Genomic DNA, 19,857 nt, shown 5'->3' with positions numbered 1-19,857 from the left:
TTAAAATTTACTAAGGGTATAGCTCTTCCCCTGTTGATGGATAGAAGGATGGATGTCTTATGACTATTCTGGTAATTATTAGTTTTTAAATGTTCCATTAATAAAAAGTCTTATAATAACTAGTCAACCTAAATTCTCTAATTTAGGTTGAACCACATGAAATTGTTCTATTTGTAGGCTAAAAAAATGACCAGACAGCAACATCTTTTTATGATTCAATCTAAAGTAAAGCAAAACCAACAAAACCAACCATCAAAGTTAATTCATAGTTAAATCCCTTACCCCTACTAAGGGCTTACAGTAAGTGAGAAGCCTGTTGTTGAAAAGGGGTATGGTTGACTTTTTCTTTATTTTCCCACTTGTCTCCCCTTAGATAGCTAACTATACTGTCTGATCTTTCCAGGGACAAGGGTAGGGAACATAAACATGGGCAGAGGCATTTTTACTTGACTAGAACTATACATCCTAAGATGGATATTTTTGCTATCAGGTCCTAACAGGTATTTACAACTTTCTTTTCGGTTCTTTGAAGATCTCCCTTCGCTTAGACATCTTAACCTACATCCATGATACGTGAAAACATCCTACTACTACAGTCTCTAGGAATCAAGGAGGTCTTTGCTTTTCTCTGCTGAGGCTTCTGCTCACTTCCAGGACACTCTATGGACAGGACTTAATTGGACCTCATGCTGCCTCTCACTTCTGAGTGGCCCATGCTGATCCATGGGAAGCACACACATTCCTTGTTCTGACAAATTCTGGGAGTGCAGGGCAGCTGCCTCTCCTTTGACTTGCCTGTCAGCAGCCAGCTAGCTGGCCTCAACTGTGTGTGCCAACTGTACTAGACACATACCAAGCCCTTTGTGTGATTCCATTGAAGCCTTTCTCACTAGGCTCTTTCTAGAAAGAAATCCTCTTCACAAATCTTATCACTTCCACTCTTACTGCTCTTATACCCTTGGTGTGGGTGAGACATCTAAGAGTCCTCTATCCAGCTCTTAGCTTTCTGTCTTTTCAACCTCTTCTGAGGAGTCTCTCTCACAATTCATTTTTATATCTATCTCCTTCAGGGATAGACATGGGGGATAACTTAGAGGGAAGGAAAGTTTTACAATCCTGCCAATTTTAAGGCAGAACTGGTTGCTTTCATTTAAAAAATAGGAACAAAAAAACAAACATTTAAATTATGTTAGCAACTAATCAGAAAAAAAAACATTGTCAAAACAAACAAAACTGTCTATGCTTTTGGAATGAACTACTGTAAGCCCACATGAAAGATTAGTATGTTTCTCAGTACACATTTCTTTGAAGAGCAACTATCTTTCCTAATTTTCTATGAATGAATTTATTTTCTAAATGACTTAAGGAAGGTTAAACTTTAAAGAGAGTTTAAAGTGCTATACTTGAAACCGTATTAAATAGAATTTAGTAAAAGCAATGGCTTAGTAAATATATCCTTCTCAATCCCTTTCTTCTAGAGAATTACTTATGAAGCTAGACATTGATACAACTTAAACGAAAATAGAAAAGACTTTAGGTATATTAAAATGTCAGTTATAGAAAAAGTCTCATTAAATGTCTGTCCATCAGAAAAGAATACAAAAAAACACATTAATTATGTTATATGGACTTATTCAACAAGTGCTCCTTGAAGTCTTGCTGTGTCACAGCAAAGAACTGGGCTGGCCACAAAGGAGGCAAAAAAGCTGACATCAGAAATTATTTGCTCTTGGGGAGCCCATAATCTAGAGGATGCAATGCATACAGACACACAGACACACACAGATATACACACAAACACACATGCTCGTATACAGACATATACACAGAGACACAGACACACACCAAAATCAATATCCTAATAATGCGCCAGTCCAATACTTCTCAAACTTTAACCTGTTTAAGAATCATGTGGGATGCTTGCTTAAAATGCAGGCTCTGTAGCCTCACCCTCAAAGATTCTGCTTCTGAAAGTCTGTGGTACCCTCCAAGCACCTCAGAGATTTAGAAGCAGGAAATCATGGGCTGTAGTTTGAAAAACACTGCATTAGACAAAAGCACCATTAGGGCAGGATCTGTGTCGCTTATTCTCCACTACTGATCCAAGTCTAACACAGTGAGTGACACATAGTAAACACTCAGTAAATATACATGAAAAATTTAGTACAGTTAAGCTCCATAATGAATAATACAAGCAAAATGTGACATAAAAATTAAGAAATAAAGTCAAACCCCCTCTCTTTAGGAAGCAGGTTCCCTTGAGTGAAGTCAGAAGAAACAGACTACAAATGATATTATGCACAGTGCTGCATTCAGAACTGTTCCTTTCTGTGGAATGGGGTTCTTGAACTGAGTAAATGTGGCCAGGCTCTTCTGCCTCAGGCTAAGTTCACTTCCTTCTGCCACCTCTCCGCACTGGTAGCATCTGGACCCTGAGGGCTGGTCCCATTCCTCTGAATATAGTCGTTGTTCCAAGAAAGACATACAACTCCATGAAACCCACCCTGGCAGGCTGGAACTTCTCTAGTGGGCAAACAGAATAGCAACTCTTTTAGGACTTTTGTTACAGAAATGCAAAATAAATTATAGTTCTAACAGAAAAAGACATCAAAATTGTAGCAGAATGGGTTGAGCATATAAGCAACTGATTGCTATCTATTTTTTTACAAGGCTGAGCCACTGGTACAGATCCCCACTGAAGCAGTATGTTATCATTATTCTAAAACAGCCTTCTAGAGTTTCTTCTTGAAGCTGTGGAGCAACTTCAACCACGTTACAGCTGCGCTGATTTCCAAAAATCAATAAAAATATTTTAAGTAAAAATTATTTAAAATAAAACAGAGAAATATGTGAATTTAAAAGTACAATAAAAAATTCTCAGATGACTAAAATATTAGAAATTTAAAAACATTTCATGAATATGATTAGCTTGGGAAAGGAAGAATTTTATAGAAGATTAAGTGGGATGGACAAAATGGAAGGGAAGAAAGCATATCATGGGGGGAAGTGATGAGACAAGGTGTTATGGATTGTCTTAGTTCTCTAGTACTGCTATAACAAAAATACCACAAGTGGGTGGCTTTAACAAACAGAAATTTGTTCTCTCACAGTCTAGGAGGCTAGAAGTCTGAATTTAGCGTACCAGCTCCAGGGGAATGTCAGCAGACAAGAATATTCTCCCAGAGCCAACAGAGAGTCTTCCCCTAGAGCTAGTGCCCTGAATTTAGACTTCTAGACTCCTGAAGTGTGAGAAAATAAATTTCTGTTCTTTAAAGCCACCCACTTGTGGTATTTTTGTTATAGCAGTACTAGAAAACTAATACAGATGAGGAAGAACTATGATAAAGCAATTTGACTTCAGAGACATCAGTGCAGGTTATGGAATGCCAAGAGACCAGGTGGGGTTCTGGCTGAGGAGCTGATCTAGGAAAGATGAAGACAGCCTTGAGGAGAAGGAAATAACTAGAGATCTGCTACTCAGGAACATCAGATGGGACCAGCTCTGAAACCTCTCCAAAAGTAGAGCTCTCAAAAAGGAAAGAACATTGGACTACAAGTAGAAAGCCATGTGTTCTGATCTGCCATTAGCAAGCAAGGGGACCCTGAACAAATCACTTAGTTCTTGTGTCCCCTCCATAAATTAAGGTTTAAAGCTAAAGGAACTCTAAGGTTCCTTTCAGATTTAATTTTATGGATCTATGAAATTTTATTTCATAGGAGAGAAAAGATAGGGGAAGAGAGGAAAGGAGGAAGGTAGAGAAGTCTTCAGAAGGGGAAAAGAAGGGGAGGGGGTCTTTGTAGAACATTTGCCATAAAGAACAGCAAGTCAGACATCTAGGATGCCCTTTGGGATATGGGATGCCTTGCTACCCCATAGGAAGAAGAGATACCATATCCTCTTGGAATCTCTAGTAATTCAAGAACGAAGATTATCTGCAGATGAAAAGCTTGCATCCAGGGGAATTTACATTTTATTATTTTAATGACTTGAGAGAGAGATTTCAAAAAGTTCTCTATTGATCCGTAGGAAATAAACAACCTCTCCTTGCTCCTGTTTGGCTACTAACCAAAAGGTTGGCAGTTTGAATCCACCAGTTGCTCCTTGGAGGTGCTATGGGGTAGTTCTACTCTGTCCTATAGGGTTGCTATGAATCGGAATCGACTGGACAGCAACAGGTTTGGCAGAGGCCAATTCAGTCTTGGAGCACAGCAGAGTGACATTTCACTTTACAGTTGGATTTCCAATTTGCACTAGCAATCTTCAGCTACCACAATTCGGGAAAATTTATAGATAGACATAGATATCACCAGATGCCACTGAATTGACTCCTCATGGAGACTCCACGTGCGTCAGAGTAGAACTGTGCTTCATAGGGTTTTCAACGGCTGAGTTTTTGAAAGTAGATTGCCAGATCTTCCTTTGAGGCACCTCTGGGTGGACTCAAGTCTCCAACCTTTTGGTTAACAGCTGAGCACATTAACCATTTGCAGCACCCAGGGGCATGTGTATATATATGTATATATATATGGAGCCGTGGTGGCACAATGGTTAGGTGCTTGGCTGCTAACCCAAAGGTCAGTGGTTCGAACCCACCAGCGGCTCCACAGGAGAAAGACCTGGCGATCTGCTCCCATAAAGATTACAGCCTAGGAAACCCTATGGGGAGGTTCTACACTGTCTTATAGGGTGACTATGAGTCAGAATCAACTCAAAGGCACAACTATATATTTATGTTGTTGTTGTTAGGTGCCATCGAGTCAGTTCTGACTCATAACGACCCTATAGGACAGAGTAGAACTGGCTCATAGGGTTTCTGAGGAGCGGCTGGTGGATTTGAATTGCTGACCTTTTGGTTAGCAGCCAAGCTCTTAACCACTATGCAACCAGGGCTCAGATATATATATATATATACATATATACACACACACACAGGTACCAATTTTAATGTGGGAGTGGTAAACATTGATGTTGCGAGATCTCTTTTTCAGTGCCTCTGAAATTTCTCTAGAGTTCTCAGACAGGCAGGGACATTGGACTGCATGTGCAGTACTAAAGTCTCCTACACTTTCCTGTAGTCCCCAAACCATTCAACACCCACTTAGACTCTGATTCTAATGCTATTTCCTTCCTTCAAAGAATTTGTCATATTATTTCTCCGTTATCTATTGTGTCTTTTCTGTAGTCTAAACCAAGAGGCTGTAAATATTTACTAATTGGTTATTTATTTTTATATTTAATAATTAATTAATTAGTTAATAATTAAGTTCAAACTCAGTGTCTAAGTAGAAGAGCCATGTGAAATGTTTCATTTCATTTAGTGGCAATAAAGAAGATGTTGTTATAAACCAATTCTCATGGCAAAATTTAAAAAAAATGAATTTTGTGCAGCTAAAGCTTAGAATGTTTGCTTTTTACTGAAGGAAATAAATCATTAAAAAGAGGGGAAAACAGACTTTAAGCAATATCTTGTGGTCAATTACTAATTTACTTATATAATACGAGAAAGGAAGTTATAAGGTAAATGTCATAATAGTTTCCACAAATTCTGAAACCCAGATCTGATATCACCAAAGGCAGCTATACTTCTTTTAGAATTAAGTTATGAGTTCATAGAGGTGTATAGGGATTTTTCCAATAGCATTTAAAATGGCAGCTTTCCTAATAGTTTCTGTTTAGAAAACTACACAGTCTTCCGGTAATTTCCTCTTGACCAGAAGTAAGAAATAGGAATATGAAATATAAAACTTATCCTGAATTATATAGCGTTCTTGATGAATTTATTTTCAGAACATTTTGTTTTATTAAAACTCTGTTCATTTTTTTCTTAAAAACAACAGAAATCCAAATGCAGAGTCACATACCTGTGTCTGTTTAGGACCAATATCCATTCTTTCCAGAAGGTCTTTTAAAAAATCTGTAACACTTTCCCAGGGGTAAATACTATTGGAACCATCAAGCACTATGACTATGTCCAGTTGACTGCTGCAATCTGCAACAGAAGGAGTCAAATTTTGCAAATTTGGAGTCTGTCATTTTAGAGGTATATGAACAGCATTTTCATAGCTGAAACAAGCTCATTTTAAAAGATGAGCCAATAGTATACAAACAGGACACAGCTTTTATAAATAATTTCAGAAAAACTAAAGGTGATATGAAGTATTCATTGTGTTCAAAAACAACTATCAAGTAAAAGCCGTATCTACTTAATTTTCATTAATATTCCAAAATTATCTTTGGAAATTTTCTCAACATTTGTTTTATATAACAGTTCTAATTCTGTGCTTATTTCAAATGAGATTACTTTCCACAGAGTCTCACCTTCTAAACAAAAGCAATGTGAGAGCTTTAGCTATGGTGTTTAAATATGACTCTGTAAAGGCTATTTACACTAATAGCAATTTCCCAAATAGAACTAAGGTTTGGTTATATATTGGCAAAGCAAAAATTTACCTAAATTGGTAATGCTGTTAGGGGAGAAAATATTTCAAGCTTTTTGGTATGCTTCTGTGTATACATATGTCTTATTCATTGCTTACTGCTTTCCAAACATGCAAGAACATTACATGAAATCCGTACCTCGTACAGGGGCAAAAGAGTTCACGACTTGAAATGTGGGGCTGACATCAGAACAGATTCCAGTTGTGTAATGTAAATGTCCACATCTATAGGCATATAAGGGTCCACATGCCTTAAAAAAAAAAAAAACGAAAAAAGTAAAAAAATAGGATTAGCAACATATAACGGATCTTACAAAGACTTATAATGATAGCATTTCTGGTGTCATTAAATGTTATTACTCTTTCCTTTCTTACCAGAAACCCTCCGTTTGGGTTGGTGACTAAGGTTGATCCAAAGGTCATGTTCTCCTTTACTTCTGTGACATTGGAAATTGATGTATTAACTAAAAATAGAACAAATTTATGAGGGTGGAAAACAAAGTGAAATTAAGTGTCTTCACATTAAAATGCTCTATTTGCTTTGCTCATACGTTGCACATTCTTCTTTTGGTTCAACCAAACAGCCTTCAAAGTATTATTAAGGAATATAATGAATAAGCTAAGGCTGAAAACCTGGCTTACGTCCCAGAAACTTTGTTGGGATCACAGTCTCAAATAGTTTTCCTGAACTGTAAAAGAATGCAGAACTAGCAAAGCAATGAGAATGTGGGATTGCTTTTTTCACACATTTTTGCTAATTAAAACAAATAAAATACTTAGTCTCACAATTTTTATAAAAATAATATAATCCTGCATACTTTGTTATAAATGACCAATGATGAAACATGATTTCTGACAAGAAAAGGGAAAAAAACAAAAAGGCGAAGACCAGAAAGAAAAACCCAACCACAAGTTTTATGACCATTACTTTTAACATCATGGGGACATCATGAGGGTTATAAGAGAAATAGAAGCAAGATTAGAGCAGTGGCCAGGAAGTTTGGATAAAAGACACACACTGAAAGCAACATATTTGATGCTCCAAATAGAAATATTGGGTTCTGAAGCATGCAAACCTGACCAAAATTAGCAAGAAGTTATTCACATATTCACATAAAAAGAAAAAAAAAAAAAAACAGCAAAAGCAAATGCTTCCAAGCTTTGTACACAGAGTGCTGAAATATTTGGAAGTGGTACAGCTCTGGTTCAAAAAAGACTTATCTCATTGTTTATGCCTAGAAATTATTCTTACCTGAAGACTATATATAGATTTAAAGTGGGGAATGGAAGCAGGGATTCCTGAATGGTCAGTTTGATTTCCAAATCTGAATGTTGGTTTTTGCCCAAGAGTTTAGTCTGGTTTTCTTTGAAAGCACCTGGATTTGAGCTTTTATCTAGACTAGTCATAAATAATCTGGATGCGTCTTTTATACTAGAGCTGACCCAGAATCAACATCCCTGAGACTACTAGAAACTACAGCAGAAATGGTTCTTGAGATGGCTAGTTTTAACACTCTATCCAGTTTCCAGTAAAAAACAAGTAGCTCATATCAGATTAACTCTCTTGCAAATAACAACTATAGACTAGAAAAAAGAAAAAATATATGAAACAACTACCTGAAGGCATTAGAAAGAAACCAGAACCAGGCAGAATCTTGACGGCAGTCTAGACATGGAAGAAGAGACTGGCACGGGGTGAGTTCAGTGTTTTTGTAGAGGTTTTTTTTTTCCCCCCTCCCTGAGAGAAGGCCCTACTCAGTGGCTAAAACTGAAATAGAACTTGCAGTCTTATCTTCCTGAAGAAACAGAGGACAAAGGTCGGGGCAATGGTAGCAGCTATGAAATGAGAGGGGATATCCCAGAAAGGAGAGCTACAAAAGGAGAATTCTAATGTATGCATCATATAGTTTTTGTCCAAATATCTGATAACCTGAACTGTGCATGCACAGGGAAGAATTCAAATAATCCAGCTAAAATTCAAAGACCTGAATATAGATTTCAACTGCTCCCCACTGCAGGAAAGCCAGAGTTTGAAAATTGAGTTTAGTCAAGTAAACTACCTGTTAAAACAAAAAAAATTAAGACTATCCAAGAGTGCAAAACAGAACCTAACTTCTCTATAGTTACAAATTCAAAAGCATTATCCAGGATATAATCCAAAATTACCACACATATGACAAAACAGAAACTGTGACCCAACCTCAAGAGAAAGGTAATAAATGAAAAGTGGCATTGAGATATTCTAGATATTAGAATTATCAGGCAAGGTTATTAAAACGGTTGTTATAACTATGCTCATGGATTTAAAGGAAAAACATTCATAAGGAACAAGCAAGTAGGAAATCTCAGCTGAAAAACAGGAGGTATAAAAAAATTATAGAACTAAAAAACACAATATATAAAATAAACTTGTGGGTCTATGAATCATTTCCACATTATTTAATATTTTATAGGACATTGATAGGGTTCTAATTTATGAAGAGTTCTAATAGTATTTCTAGTCATCTTCCAACTACGGTGATATTTCTATAAAAAATATCGATTTTGGTATAAGTTTTGTTCTGTTATTCTCTTTTCAAAAATTAAATTCATCTATTACAATGACTCTTGTACAATTTTCTTTTAAAATCTAAACACTAATTAATTTACATTTTGTAGAAGAAATGTGATGATCAGGTTTATGTGGAAATCTTACCATTGGTTTACAAAAAGATCCTGAAGAGTGGAGGGAATTAAAAGTTACAAAACTACAGTGGATTTCTAAAGCAAATTAAGGGGAGGGGAATCAAAATGTTATTCTATGTGAATTTAAACTAAAAGAACTGAAGAATGTTTATAAGATTACTTGTAATGTTTTCCTGTGGTGTGTGAATTTTTTTTTTCCCAGTGAGATTACTTGGCATGATTTAGCATTGAATTTTACTTTTTGACTTTACATACCTGGTAGATCCAATTTTATGCAAGGTAATGATTCACTTCTCCCAACTGGACATTTATAGACATCTCCAGTTCTGTTCTTGGGTTGGCCAACTAATGGAGAACCAATAAGTACCCTGGAAGTTAAATAACCCAATTAACATTTTGAAAAAAATAAGAAACATTTTATTTAGTTATATTACGATTAGTTCTAAATAGTTCCCACAGATATAATCAGATAGTCAACCTCTCTTAGTAATTTAAAGTTACCTTGCAGAGTGCCTTCTCTAAATTGCAGATTGATTTTAATTAAAAAAAAACCCATAAAACAGATAAGACACATCTCAAAGTAGCATCTATATTCTTACTTTATTAATTTATATCATTATTTTTTATTTGGGGCTAAAATAATCATTAGCTGTTGTTTAAGTCTATAACTGTGTTAGTTTACAAAAAACACATGGAAGTATTAATGACTTTTCCCACAAGGAACTGATAATTTCATAAAGAAGTCAAGAAATATACACATTTGATCAACATATGATTTAATATTAGTCTGTGCTAATTTGTAAGCAAAGATGCCACCTTGAGGACTAAGGTGTGCCTGATCCAAGCCATGGTATTTTCAATTGCCTCATGCATGCAAAAGCCGGACAATGAATAAGGAAGACCAAAGAAAAATTGATGCCTTTGAATTATGGTGTTGGCAAAGAATATTAAATATACCATGGACTTCCAGAAGAACAATAAAATCTGTCTTGGAGGAAGTACAGCCACAATTCTCCTTAGAGGCAAGGATGGCAAGACTTCTTCTCACATACTTTGGGCATGTTGTCAGGAGAGGCCAGTCCCTAGAGAAGGACATGCTTGGTAAAGTAGAGAGTCAGCAAAAAAGAGGAGGACCCTCAAGGAGATGGATTGATACAGTGGCTGCAACAAAGGGCTCAAACACAGCAACGATTGTGAGGATGGCACACGACTGGGCAGGGTTTCGTTCTGTTGTACATGGGCTCGCTATGAGTCAGAACCAACCCGATGACACTAACAACAACAATAACAACAGTTAGTAAACACTTAGAAAATAAGGGCAGTTATGAGATCCAGGTTAAAATAGCTTATTGTCTTTTTTGACAATAAAAAATTATAAAATCAATCTAATAATAATGAATAGAAATTATATAAGCATGATTCATTTTAGTTCCAACAAGTCATTTAACAAAGCCTCCTTCCTATAATATCCTCAGGAAGAGAATGGATGAATGGTGTTGAGTGTTAAGGTACTTGAGTGGACACACAATTGTGGATTCACTGCTGGTTGAACAGCTGTATTCAAAGATTCTGATTGCTAGCAACCAAAGATGGACTCTAAAGATGTACCATAGACATTGCACTTGGGATTGTCTTAGTCTATATCTTTATTAATGATTTGAGTGAAGATAGAGAAAGCATAAAGATACTTATCAAGTAAATCGATATACTTATTTGAGAATTCAGAAGTATCTCAATATTCTGGAACAATAAGCTTAAACAAATTACTGGAAGTTTAATAATAAGCTATGTGAATGATTTCACTTAAGTGCATAATATTATCTACATCAGTACAGGATGTGGGAAACCAGACTTAATAAACTTTCATGCGAAAAAGGACTTATTTGACGGCAATTAAACATGAGCCAACAGTATTTCAGTGCCAAAAATGCTAATGTGACCTCAGCCTGCATTGCTGGAAATAGATGCCCTGGTCAAGGAAAGATAGCCCCTCTGTGCTCTGCTATGGTCAGGCTATGCCTGGAATCTCCAAGTTAAGAAGGACCTCGGCAAAATGAAATGTATTTAGGAGACTATGACTTAGATGGTTAAAAGACTAGTAATTTTGCCGGATGAGGTGTCTAAGGGAAAGTTGGGGATGTTAAGCATGGAAAAGAAATGGCTGAAGGAGAATTGAGAGGTTGTGTAGAGGCGCAGGTAACAGTGTTTAATTTTTTTTTAATTTAAATATTTGAAAGTCTATTATGTTGAAAAGGGATGGTACTTATTTTCAGTAGGTCCTTTGAGCAAAGCTTGTAGTAATGGAAATAAGTTTTCTAGCAATTGCAAACAATGAATTGTTGAACAAACTCCCTAGAACCTTGTTTCGATATAATGCCTCTGCAAAGCAATTTCTGATATGCATAATCATAAAAACTTTATACACTTAACTCATAATTCTTATTTCTGGAATTCTTTCTTAAAACTCTTAAAAAAATGACCTAACATATGGAAGAAAAGCTTAATGCATAGTGATAATTTTCATAATGTTATAGCTAATAAAGAAAGATTAAAAGTAATATGATTAACAGCAAGACCATTCTACAGAATATTGTGCAGTCACAAAGAATGATAGTTAAGATTGCATGGTAGAATGAAACATGACTTATTACCTCATGTAAAATGAAACCAAGATATAGATGTATATTCAATATATTCATTATAACAGTAGCTAACATTTACTGATTTCTTACCATGTGTCAGACACTGTTCTTTCCATGTATTAAGTAATCTGATTCTCACCATGAAATATAACACGAAATTTGGAGCCAGACTCTCTGAATTCAGATCTTGGCTTCACCATTTATTTAGCTGTATGGTTTGGGACAAATCAATTACCCTCTCTATATCTTAGTTTCCTTGCCCATAAAACAGAGGTAGTAGGAGTGCCTACCCCACAGGATCATCATGAAAATTAAATGAGTTTATGTATATAAAATGCTTAGGACACTACTTGGCTAATGGTATGTACAATCTATTATTAGTTCTTTTTATTATTACTGTTCCCTTTTTTCAGGTGAAGAAACAACTACATCTATGTAAAAACATAGATTAAAAGGTAATGCACCAGAATTAGAAATTACACTAAGGATGTTATGGTTGGTGTTTTTCAAAAATATTAAAGCTTTTTGTAATATGATTGGTTAGTTTCATAGGATAAAAAAACTTTAGAGAAAAGTAATGAGTCTCCTGTTATAGAAAGTATTTAAGTTGAAGCCAGATACGTCAATTAATGTTTACTGAGAACATTCTACTCACTGGGGATTTCTTCCAGGCTTTAGGGGTATACAAATGGATAAAGCACATTTTTTTAAGTTGCTTAAAACTTAGTGGGGGAAACAAAACAACAAATGTACTATCGCAATACTGGACAGATATGAACTTGGTGCAGCCACAGCCAAATTCCAGAATCAAGAAACAGCATCATTCCTTTGATGAGTACAAATAGTTCAAATATAGCTAGAGTAAAACTTGAGACAGGCAAGGTAAACAGGGTCCAGATATGAATGTTCTTTAGTCTACTCTAAGGACTTTGGATTTATTATCTGGAGGGAGAAGTAGGGAATCACTGAAGTTTTTAAAGTGGGGTGTCACATGATCAACTCTTTGATTTATGAAAAAGTTTGCTTTCAGTGTCAGGAATAAATTAGAGAGGAGCAAATTTACAGCAGAGTGACAAGGTTAGAGTTCATAAAGTAATACAAATGAGAAAAGAGGACCTGAATTAAGGACATAGAGAGGAAGGACTAACCAATGCTGGAATTATTTAGGACATAGACTGACTTAGTTTGGGTTCTCCTAAAAACAGACGCTGAGACATGGACTTTGGCACAGGTAATTTTTTGGGAGGCAATTCTCAGAAGGCACAGTGTGCAAATGGGAAAAATGAAAGAGGGGAGGAAGAAAAGCCAATAAAGGGTATATTGATAAGTAGGTTACTTCTATAGGCAACTGGGCTCAACCTTGCTGGGGAACCTCTCAGAAACTATGTGGACGCGTATGAGCGTGTAATAATGGTTGAGGCTCTAAATGTAAATACTACCATCTTGAGAGAGTACACTGTAGGAAAAGAGCTGAGGGATGACCTTTGGGGAAAACAGCACTTAAGGTTTTAATGAGTCAAGGAAAGAAACTAGGCAGGTGTGATCAGAGTGGGAGAAGGGAAACCAGGAGACAAAGGTGTCATAGAAGCCAAAGAAGGAAAGAAAGTCAAGAATGGAAAGTAGAGGTGGGAGCCATAAGTGTACAGTTGACTTCATTTCAAGTAACTTGTCTAAAACCAAGGTGGATAGGACCATGTTAATAAAAGTGGACTTCTTTTTTCAGGGTAATGGCAAACCATTAACGATTTGAGGAGAATTTAAATTTATTGTTAAGGCAACTTAGATATGGTTAAATGATAGTAAGAAAGAACCAGTGGCAAAGGAAAGGCTGAAGTAACAGTAAAAAGAGTAGGATCCCAGAGCAGGTGGGAGGGATGGATCCAGGACAGGCTTGTCTTAGATATGAGGAAGGGCCACCACTTCCTGACTCAGGGTTCTTGATAGCCAGATGTTGGGAGGTTGTAAGTGTGGTAGATGGTTTGGAATTGTGGCCAAAAGAAGTCCTTGCAGTCTGTATGCGCCTTTGCAGTATGACTTTGTCTGTCATTACTTTGGGAGATGGAATATATTTTCCCTCTTGTTGAATCTGACGTGGCCCTGTTATTTGCTTTATCAACAGAATGAAGCAGAAATGATACTGCGACTTTCGAGGTTAGGCATTAAAAGACCTTGCAGATTCTATATCATCTTTTTGGAAATCTGAAACCACCAGGCTATGAAGAAGCCCAGTCTAGCCTAATGGAGGATGAGAGGCCACATGGAGGAGAATGAATGGTTTGGTCAACAGTCAGCAGGAAACGCTGGACATGTAAGTGAAGCCATGTTGGACCCTCCAGCCCCAGGTGATCTATTAAATAACTGTAAGTGCATGAATATGGAGCCCTGGTGGTGCAACTGTTAAATTCTCGGCTGCTAACCAAAAGGTCGGCTGTTCTAACCCACCCAATGGCTCCAAGGAAGAAAGATCTGGTGATCTGCTTCTGTAAAGATTACAGCCTAGAAAACCCAGTGCGACAGTTCTACTCTGTCACATGCGGTCGCTATGAGTCGAAATCGAATCGACAGCACCTTAATAACAAGAACAACAAATGCATAAATAAGCCAAGCAGCAGGGAAACAATCCATTTAGTACTCAGAATCATGAGAAATAATAAGTTGTTGTTGCTTTAAGTCACTAAGTTTTGGCGTTACAGCTAACTGAAACAGGAAGGGAGGATAAAGTTCTTGGTTCTTTATTCTTACTAGAAAATAATAGCTGTAGTCATCTAGTGAGATTTATGGGGAAATAGTGAAGAGTAGGGTAGTGGGCTTGTGGACAATGATAAAGATTAAAACTTACAAGACATACATAGGCCAGCCAGGTAGCTCCCGGTCTAGATAAGGTAGGTTAGAGCTGGTGAATGATGTTTTGGAAGGTATTTCTACAGTGGATGGATGATAGGCCTCCAAAGCCCTTTCCAATTCTAAGATTCCATCACCTGAATAGACCAAATATAAATGTGTAGAGGGAGAGCTAACTAGCTGGAAAACATGTAGCATTAACTGGGGAAACTAGTACAACTGATAAAAAGTGAGCCTTGAACAGCATTTTAATAATTACGATATTGTGGATTATAAGCCAGGAGGGAAGGGAGATCTTGGAAAAGTCAGGCAAAAGTGCGGAAACCGGAGAGTGAGGACTGCAAGTGGAAGATGATAAAGAGGTCCGGGTGGACAGAACACTGGGTAAAGCCTTCCTGTACAGTTGAGCAGGGAGAATAGGATTGGCAAGCGGTCGACTTTTGAGGAAAGGACGGGGCTTAGATTTGATCTCTAGGGCAACAGAAAGACCCTGGAGTACGGCGATAGTCGGAAACTAACCCCATACAGCAACCTGAATTGTGGTCTAGTGTGTATTCTGAGCTAAGTAAAGACTGAGGTGTGAGACTTCAGAAAGTGATATAGTAAGCCAGGATTGAGACAGGGAGTTTGGTGGTTGCGACAAATGATAAAGAATGGATTAGAAGGATATATGGCATAAAGCAATTTTGTATATTTTTCTAGGAGCTGACTGTTTGCTCTGGCAACAAGCATGGAAGTCTTGAAAGTACGTATATCTTACCACTTTTATCGTGAATAAGGTTTACTTTTCCCAGGCTGCATAAAAATTACAAGATCCTAGAACAGTATCAGCCTAGGGTTTACGGAATTTCAGGGACCTCCAGCATGCTCAATCCTCATTATCTTGCTCTGATTTTTTTTTTCCCCACAACACTTACCATATTTTGACATATGATATAATCTACCTGTTTATTACACTTATTTTTTATTTCCCCCCAATAGACTATAAACTCCACAACATCAGAAATGTTTGTCTATTTTTTTTCACTCACATATCTATAGTACCTAGAACAGTACCAGGTACATAATAGACATTAAATATATATATATATTGAATTAATTAATTAATTTCTGTGTCAAATACTCTAAGAACCCAAGTAAGGCAGACTGGGAATTTTAGACCCATTTTACCAGGTAATAGATCAGAATTGTGAATTTTTTTTTTTCCTCTCCATTTTAGAGGCTAGCTAGTTTGCTTAAGCAAAAACCATACATGCCTTTGGGTGGTACATGAGTCACTTTCCACAGGTCAAGTTTCCTTGGTGTGAGAAGGACAGAATTGGCTGAGAAGTCAGAGGGCTGGTGTTCCAAGTCCCTGTCACGTACTTGCTATATAAAACCTTTGGCAATTCATTCTCTGTGTCCCAGTTTCCTGTCTAGAAAATGAAGATGCTAACAATACCTGCCCAAACCCACAAGGTCAACGTGCAGACGCAAGGCACATTGCTTCAGGAACTACGGATATTATCTTAAAATCTAGTGCAAGTGGACTAAAACTCACTCCATTTTATTTCCATCAGACTTTGCTGTTTATGTGGTATTTTGCAATGATTTGTCTGCAGATTAAGAGGACTGAAGAATGTCCTAAATCTCATTACTGATGTCTAGAAAAACATCTGATGAATTCAAGATCATTAAAGGGAGAGAAATACCTCTTCTCCTTGAAAAAGCCCCAATTATAATAAAATTTAGGAAACTGAGAAATTGTTGCTATTCATAACAGTCATTCTTGTCATTATGCCCATTATTATGCTTATAAATAAACATTTATATGTTTCTTTGAAGCGTAGCTGTTCTTTGGCTTCTCAGTTTCGTGTTTATCTTTTACTCTCCTCCCCCAACCCATAAAAAATAGTTTCCTGGAGAATGGTGTCTTGTATTTCTTACCTTATTTTATGCACACTCTTTTTGCCTCTTTCTTGATGTCTAACACATAAATCAAATCAATATCACTCTCAGAGTGCCAGCCACCCTGCCAGCCACTTTTGTTTTTTTTAAACATTTGGTTATGTTATAGAGTAAAACTTATACAGTGGCCGCATTAGCTTCAATGCTTTCTGTCATGTAAGGCAGGGGGGTGGAAATGAGGTGAGCCAAAGAAATGACAAGTTTAGCAAAGAGAAAATTTCAATTTCAAAAAGCATTATAAACAATGTAAATATTATATAATAATCCGTAAGAAAAAAATTTGATATGTCCTTTAAAAAGCCTTTTCCCCTCAAGCTCAAATATACTTTATTGAAAACACACACGAGTGTGCACAATGGTGGCCACCCCAAGAGGATACACCTCTGTCATTCAGTAGATTTTGTCTGCATGTCTTCTCCTTGGGGAGAATAAATTTCTATAGAGCTACATGGATTGAAAATTCAGCTCTGTTGTAAAAACAACAAATAATAAAAGACTTACTATATTGTGAAATTCAGGGTGTATTTCATAACATAGTAAATGAATAGTGTAAACTACTTGCCTCTTTTCCAGTTGTTAGATCAGAAACACCTGACCATTTATTGTTTTACAAATAAACTATCAGGATCTCGGATAATGTGAGTTAATGGTCAGGGCTGTTTTGATACGCAGGCAGTGTCTGGAGCTATGAGTGCCTGTGATGGGAGGTCTCATCAGATCCTTCCTTCCACAAACATATCTCCCCAACTTGTTTTTCCTAGTGCTAGCCACAGCTCTCAAAGTTATTGCAAACTGTCCTTATTGAGAGCCTCTAATAGTCACTGTGGAGTCTCCGGGTAGGACAAATGACTAACGTGCTCAGTTGCTAACCTAAGGGTTGTAGGTTCGAGTCCACCCAGAGATGCCTTGAAAGAAAGGCCTGGCGATCTGCTTCTGAAAAAATCAGCCATTGAAAAACCTATGGAGCACAGTGCTATTCCGACACACATGCGGTCACCATGAGTTGGAGTCGTGACTGAGGGGTAAATGATTTTTTAATAGCCACTATGTAAAAAAACTGTAGTCAGGCACGAAAATGAATAAGACACATTCTGTGTACTCAAAAAACTTGCATAAGAGTAGAAAAGGCAAACCCAAACATAACTAGACTTGGATATTTGTGGAATTTGTGGTTGTTGAACAACAGGAGTGTAAAATACACGACGGTAGAAATTGTGTCTGTTTCATTCATTGTTGTATCCTTGATGTCCAGATCAATGCTTGGTATATAATAGGCACTCAATAAATACTGATGTGAAAGAATGAGTAAATGACTCTAATAAATGGCAGACAAAAATAAATTCTAAGGGAAATATAATCTAAGGATGTAGGGATGTACCTGATATTGTAATTGATTCCAAAGATGGGAGATCTAGGAAAGATTCATCAAGAAGGGGGCAATAAAGTGAGTAAGATTTCCAAAGAGAGAGAGAAAGAAGGAAAAGAATGGAAGTGGGAAAGGAAAACTTGTGGTGAGCTGGAATATAGATGTTGTAGAGGGAGGTCGTGGACATCACAGTTGGAAGGTTAGGCTAAGGCCCAACCATATTGTATCTTGGATGTTGCGTTAGTAAATTTAGATTCCATTTCATTGTAAACAGGTCATCAGTAAAAGACTGTGAATAACATAAGCCAACTAGTAGCCTTACTTGGCATAAAGCAGATTGCTCTAGGGAAAAGGCATGAGGTCAACACATTTTGATACATGCTGGGTTGGAGATTGGCTAGGGAAGTATATTGTGTCATGGAAATCTACTTAGAGAAGGCAGATCCACTGAAGGCACTGAAGCCCTCAAGAAAGGTTGCTTGAACAGCAGTTAAAAGGATAGGTGCACATGCTGGAAGGAATGAAGCAAAGGAAGCACAGAGAGTGGAAAATCCCAAACCAACATCTTGGATTTTCCCATTTGACTAAGACCTTGCCATGCTGATGATTACCACTAAATCTGGAAAGCTTGTGAAATGCTGAACAAGTTTAAGTTTCTTCTCTTCAAAGCAAAATTATTAAACCAATTACGCTCTTTCTGAATACTTCTGAACCACACTGCAATTACTTGGATGCTCCAGCTCATGCTAACTATAATGAACAACAGCTGATCTTAATCAGAGGCATAATGTGTTCTGCTGCTGAGAAAACATGTGATTTCTGAGCCAAAGATATAAACAAAAGTACATGTCACAGTGAACTCTTTAAAACCAAAGAACGCACGAAGCTACCTTTTCTGTTAACTTTTCATTCTTTCAAAAAGAATTAAAGTAATGCTTCAAAATATACAGACTGTACTTGTAATGGGTCAACAAGTGCTTCTTCCTTAGGCATAAGATAGCCAAAATGGAAGATGGGTCAGGATGATGTTTTTAAACCTGATGTTGATGAACTTCCAAAACTTGAACAGTAAATATGATTTATGAAGGTACCTACCTCTGGAGAAAGCTATATAACAAAATTCATGTTCCTCAAAATATGTCAATTATTCCATAGTCCATTCCTTAGAGTAAGTCTGAATTCTATCTGCTTTATAAACACAGAACATCTAAATATGTTTCTACAATTTATTTTGTATTACCAGTGCCTGGATCTCTTTAGCACAATATGCGGCTACCATGCAATCCTTAAAGGTTTGGAAACGTAAAATTTTTGTTGTTTGTTTATTTTTAAATTCATTTGGCCACATCATCTTGATTTACCTAACTTTTAACACCTTTTCCATAAGATCATTTTAAATGTGGAGTGTCAAATGGAATTAGATAATCTGACTTCCACATACATTCCAAGGCTCACAAACTCTCACAAACTAATATGTAAAGTTTGGTACTTACCTCAAAGATCTTTATTATCAACATTTACTTTTTAACATAATTCTAATAAATAAAAAAAGTTACTAGACTGGGAGTGAAGAGAGTTGAGTTCTACCTTCAGTTCTGGCCCTAAGTGGTTATATTTCCCTAGGAGAGTCACTTTTGACTATATTTTTTATGTGTCTGTTTCTTCATCAATAGGAGTAGTGTGCTAAACTAGATTCAGTTGTTCAGCCAACAAATAATCATTGAGTGCCAGATGCTGGGCAGGGCACAGTGTTAAGACTGGGCACTAAAACCAGCCCTTGTTCTCCAAGCACTTCCCCTAATATATTAACTTCTACTACTTCTCTGTATTCCAGTTTGAAATTTCCAACTACCTAGACATTACCTTGAACTCAAGCTGTCTAAAATCAGATTCGTCAAGTTCTCGGTAAAATAGACTTTCCTTCCCAGTATATACATC

The 19,857-nt window shown here is 36.8% G+C and overlaps 1 protein-coding gene across 1 annotated transcript in view; it reads right to left on the bottom strand.

The window, feature by feature from the left end:
• Positions 1-19,857, bottom strand: part of ITGA1 (integrin subunit alpha 1) — a 187,510-nt gene that overhangs the window by 89,762 nt on the left and 77,891 nt on the right. Inside the window, exons 3-6 of the mRNA XM_004380455.2 lie at positions 9,379-9,491; positions 6,814-6,902; positions 6,578-6,689; positions 5,863-5,990 (exon numbers count right to left, since the gene is read on the bottom strand). Of these exons, the coding sequence (XP_004380512.1) occupies positions 5,863-5,990; positions 6,578-6,689; positions 6,814-6,902; positions 9,379-9,491 (442 nt within the window). The remainder of the gene's footprint in view (positions 1-5,862; positions 5,991-6,577; positions 6,690-6,813; positions 6,903-9,378; positions 9,492-19,857) is intronic.

Source organism: Trichechus manatus, unplaced genomic scaffold (genome assembly GCF_000243295.1).
Source record: "Trichechus manatus latirostris isolate Lorelei unplaced genomic scaffold, TriManLat1.0 scaffold00074, whole genome shotgun sequence".
NCBI classification, from domain to species: domain Eukaryota; kingdom Metazoa; phylum Chordata; class Mammalia; order Sirenia; family Trichechidae; genus Trichechus; species Trichechus manatus.
This window is presented reverse-complemented; position numbering and strand designations above follow the sequence as displayed.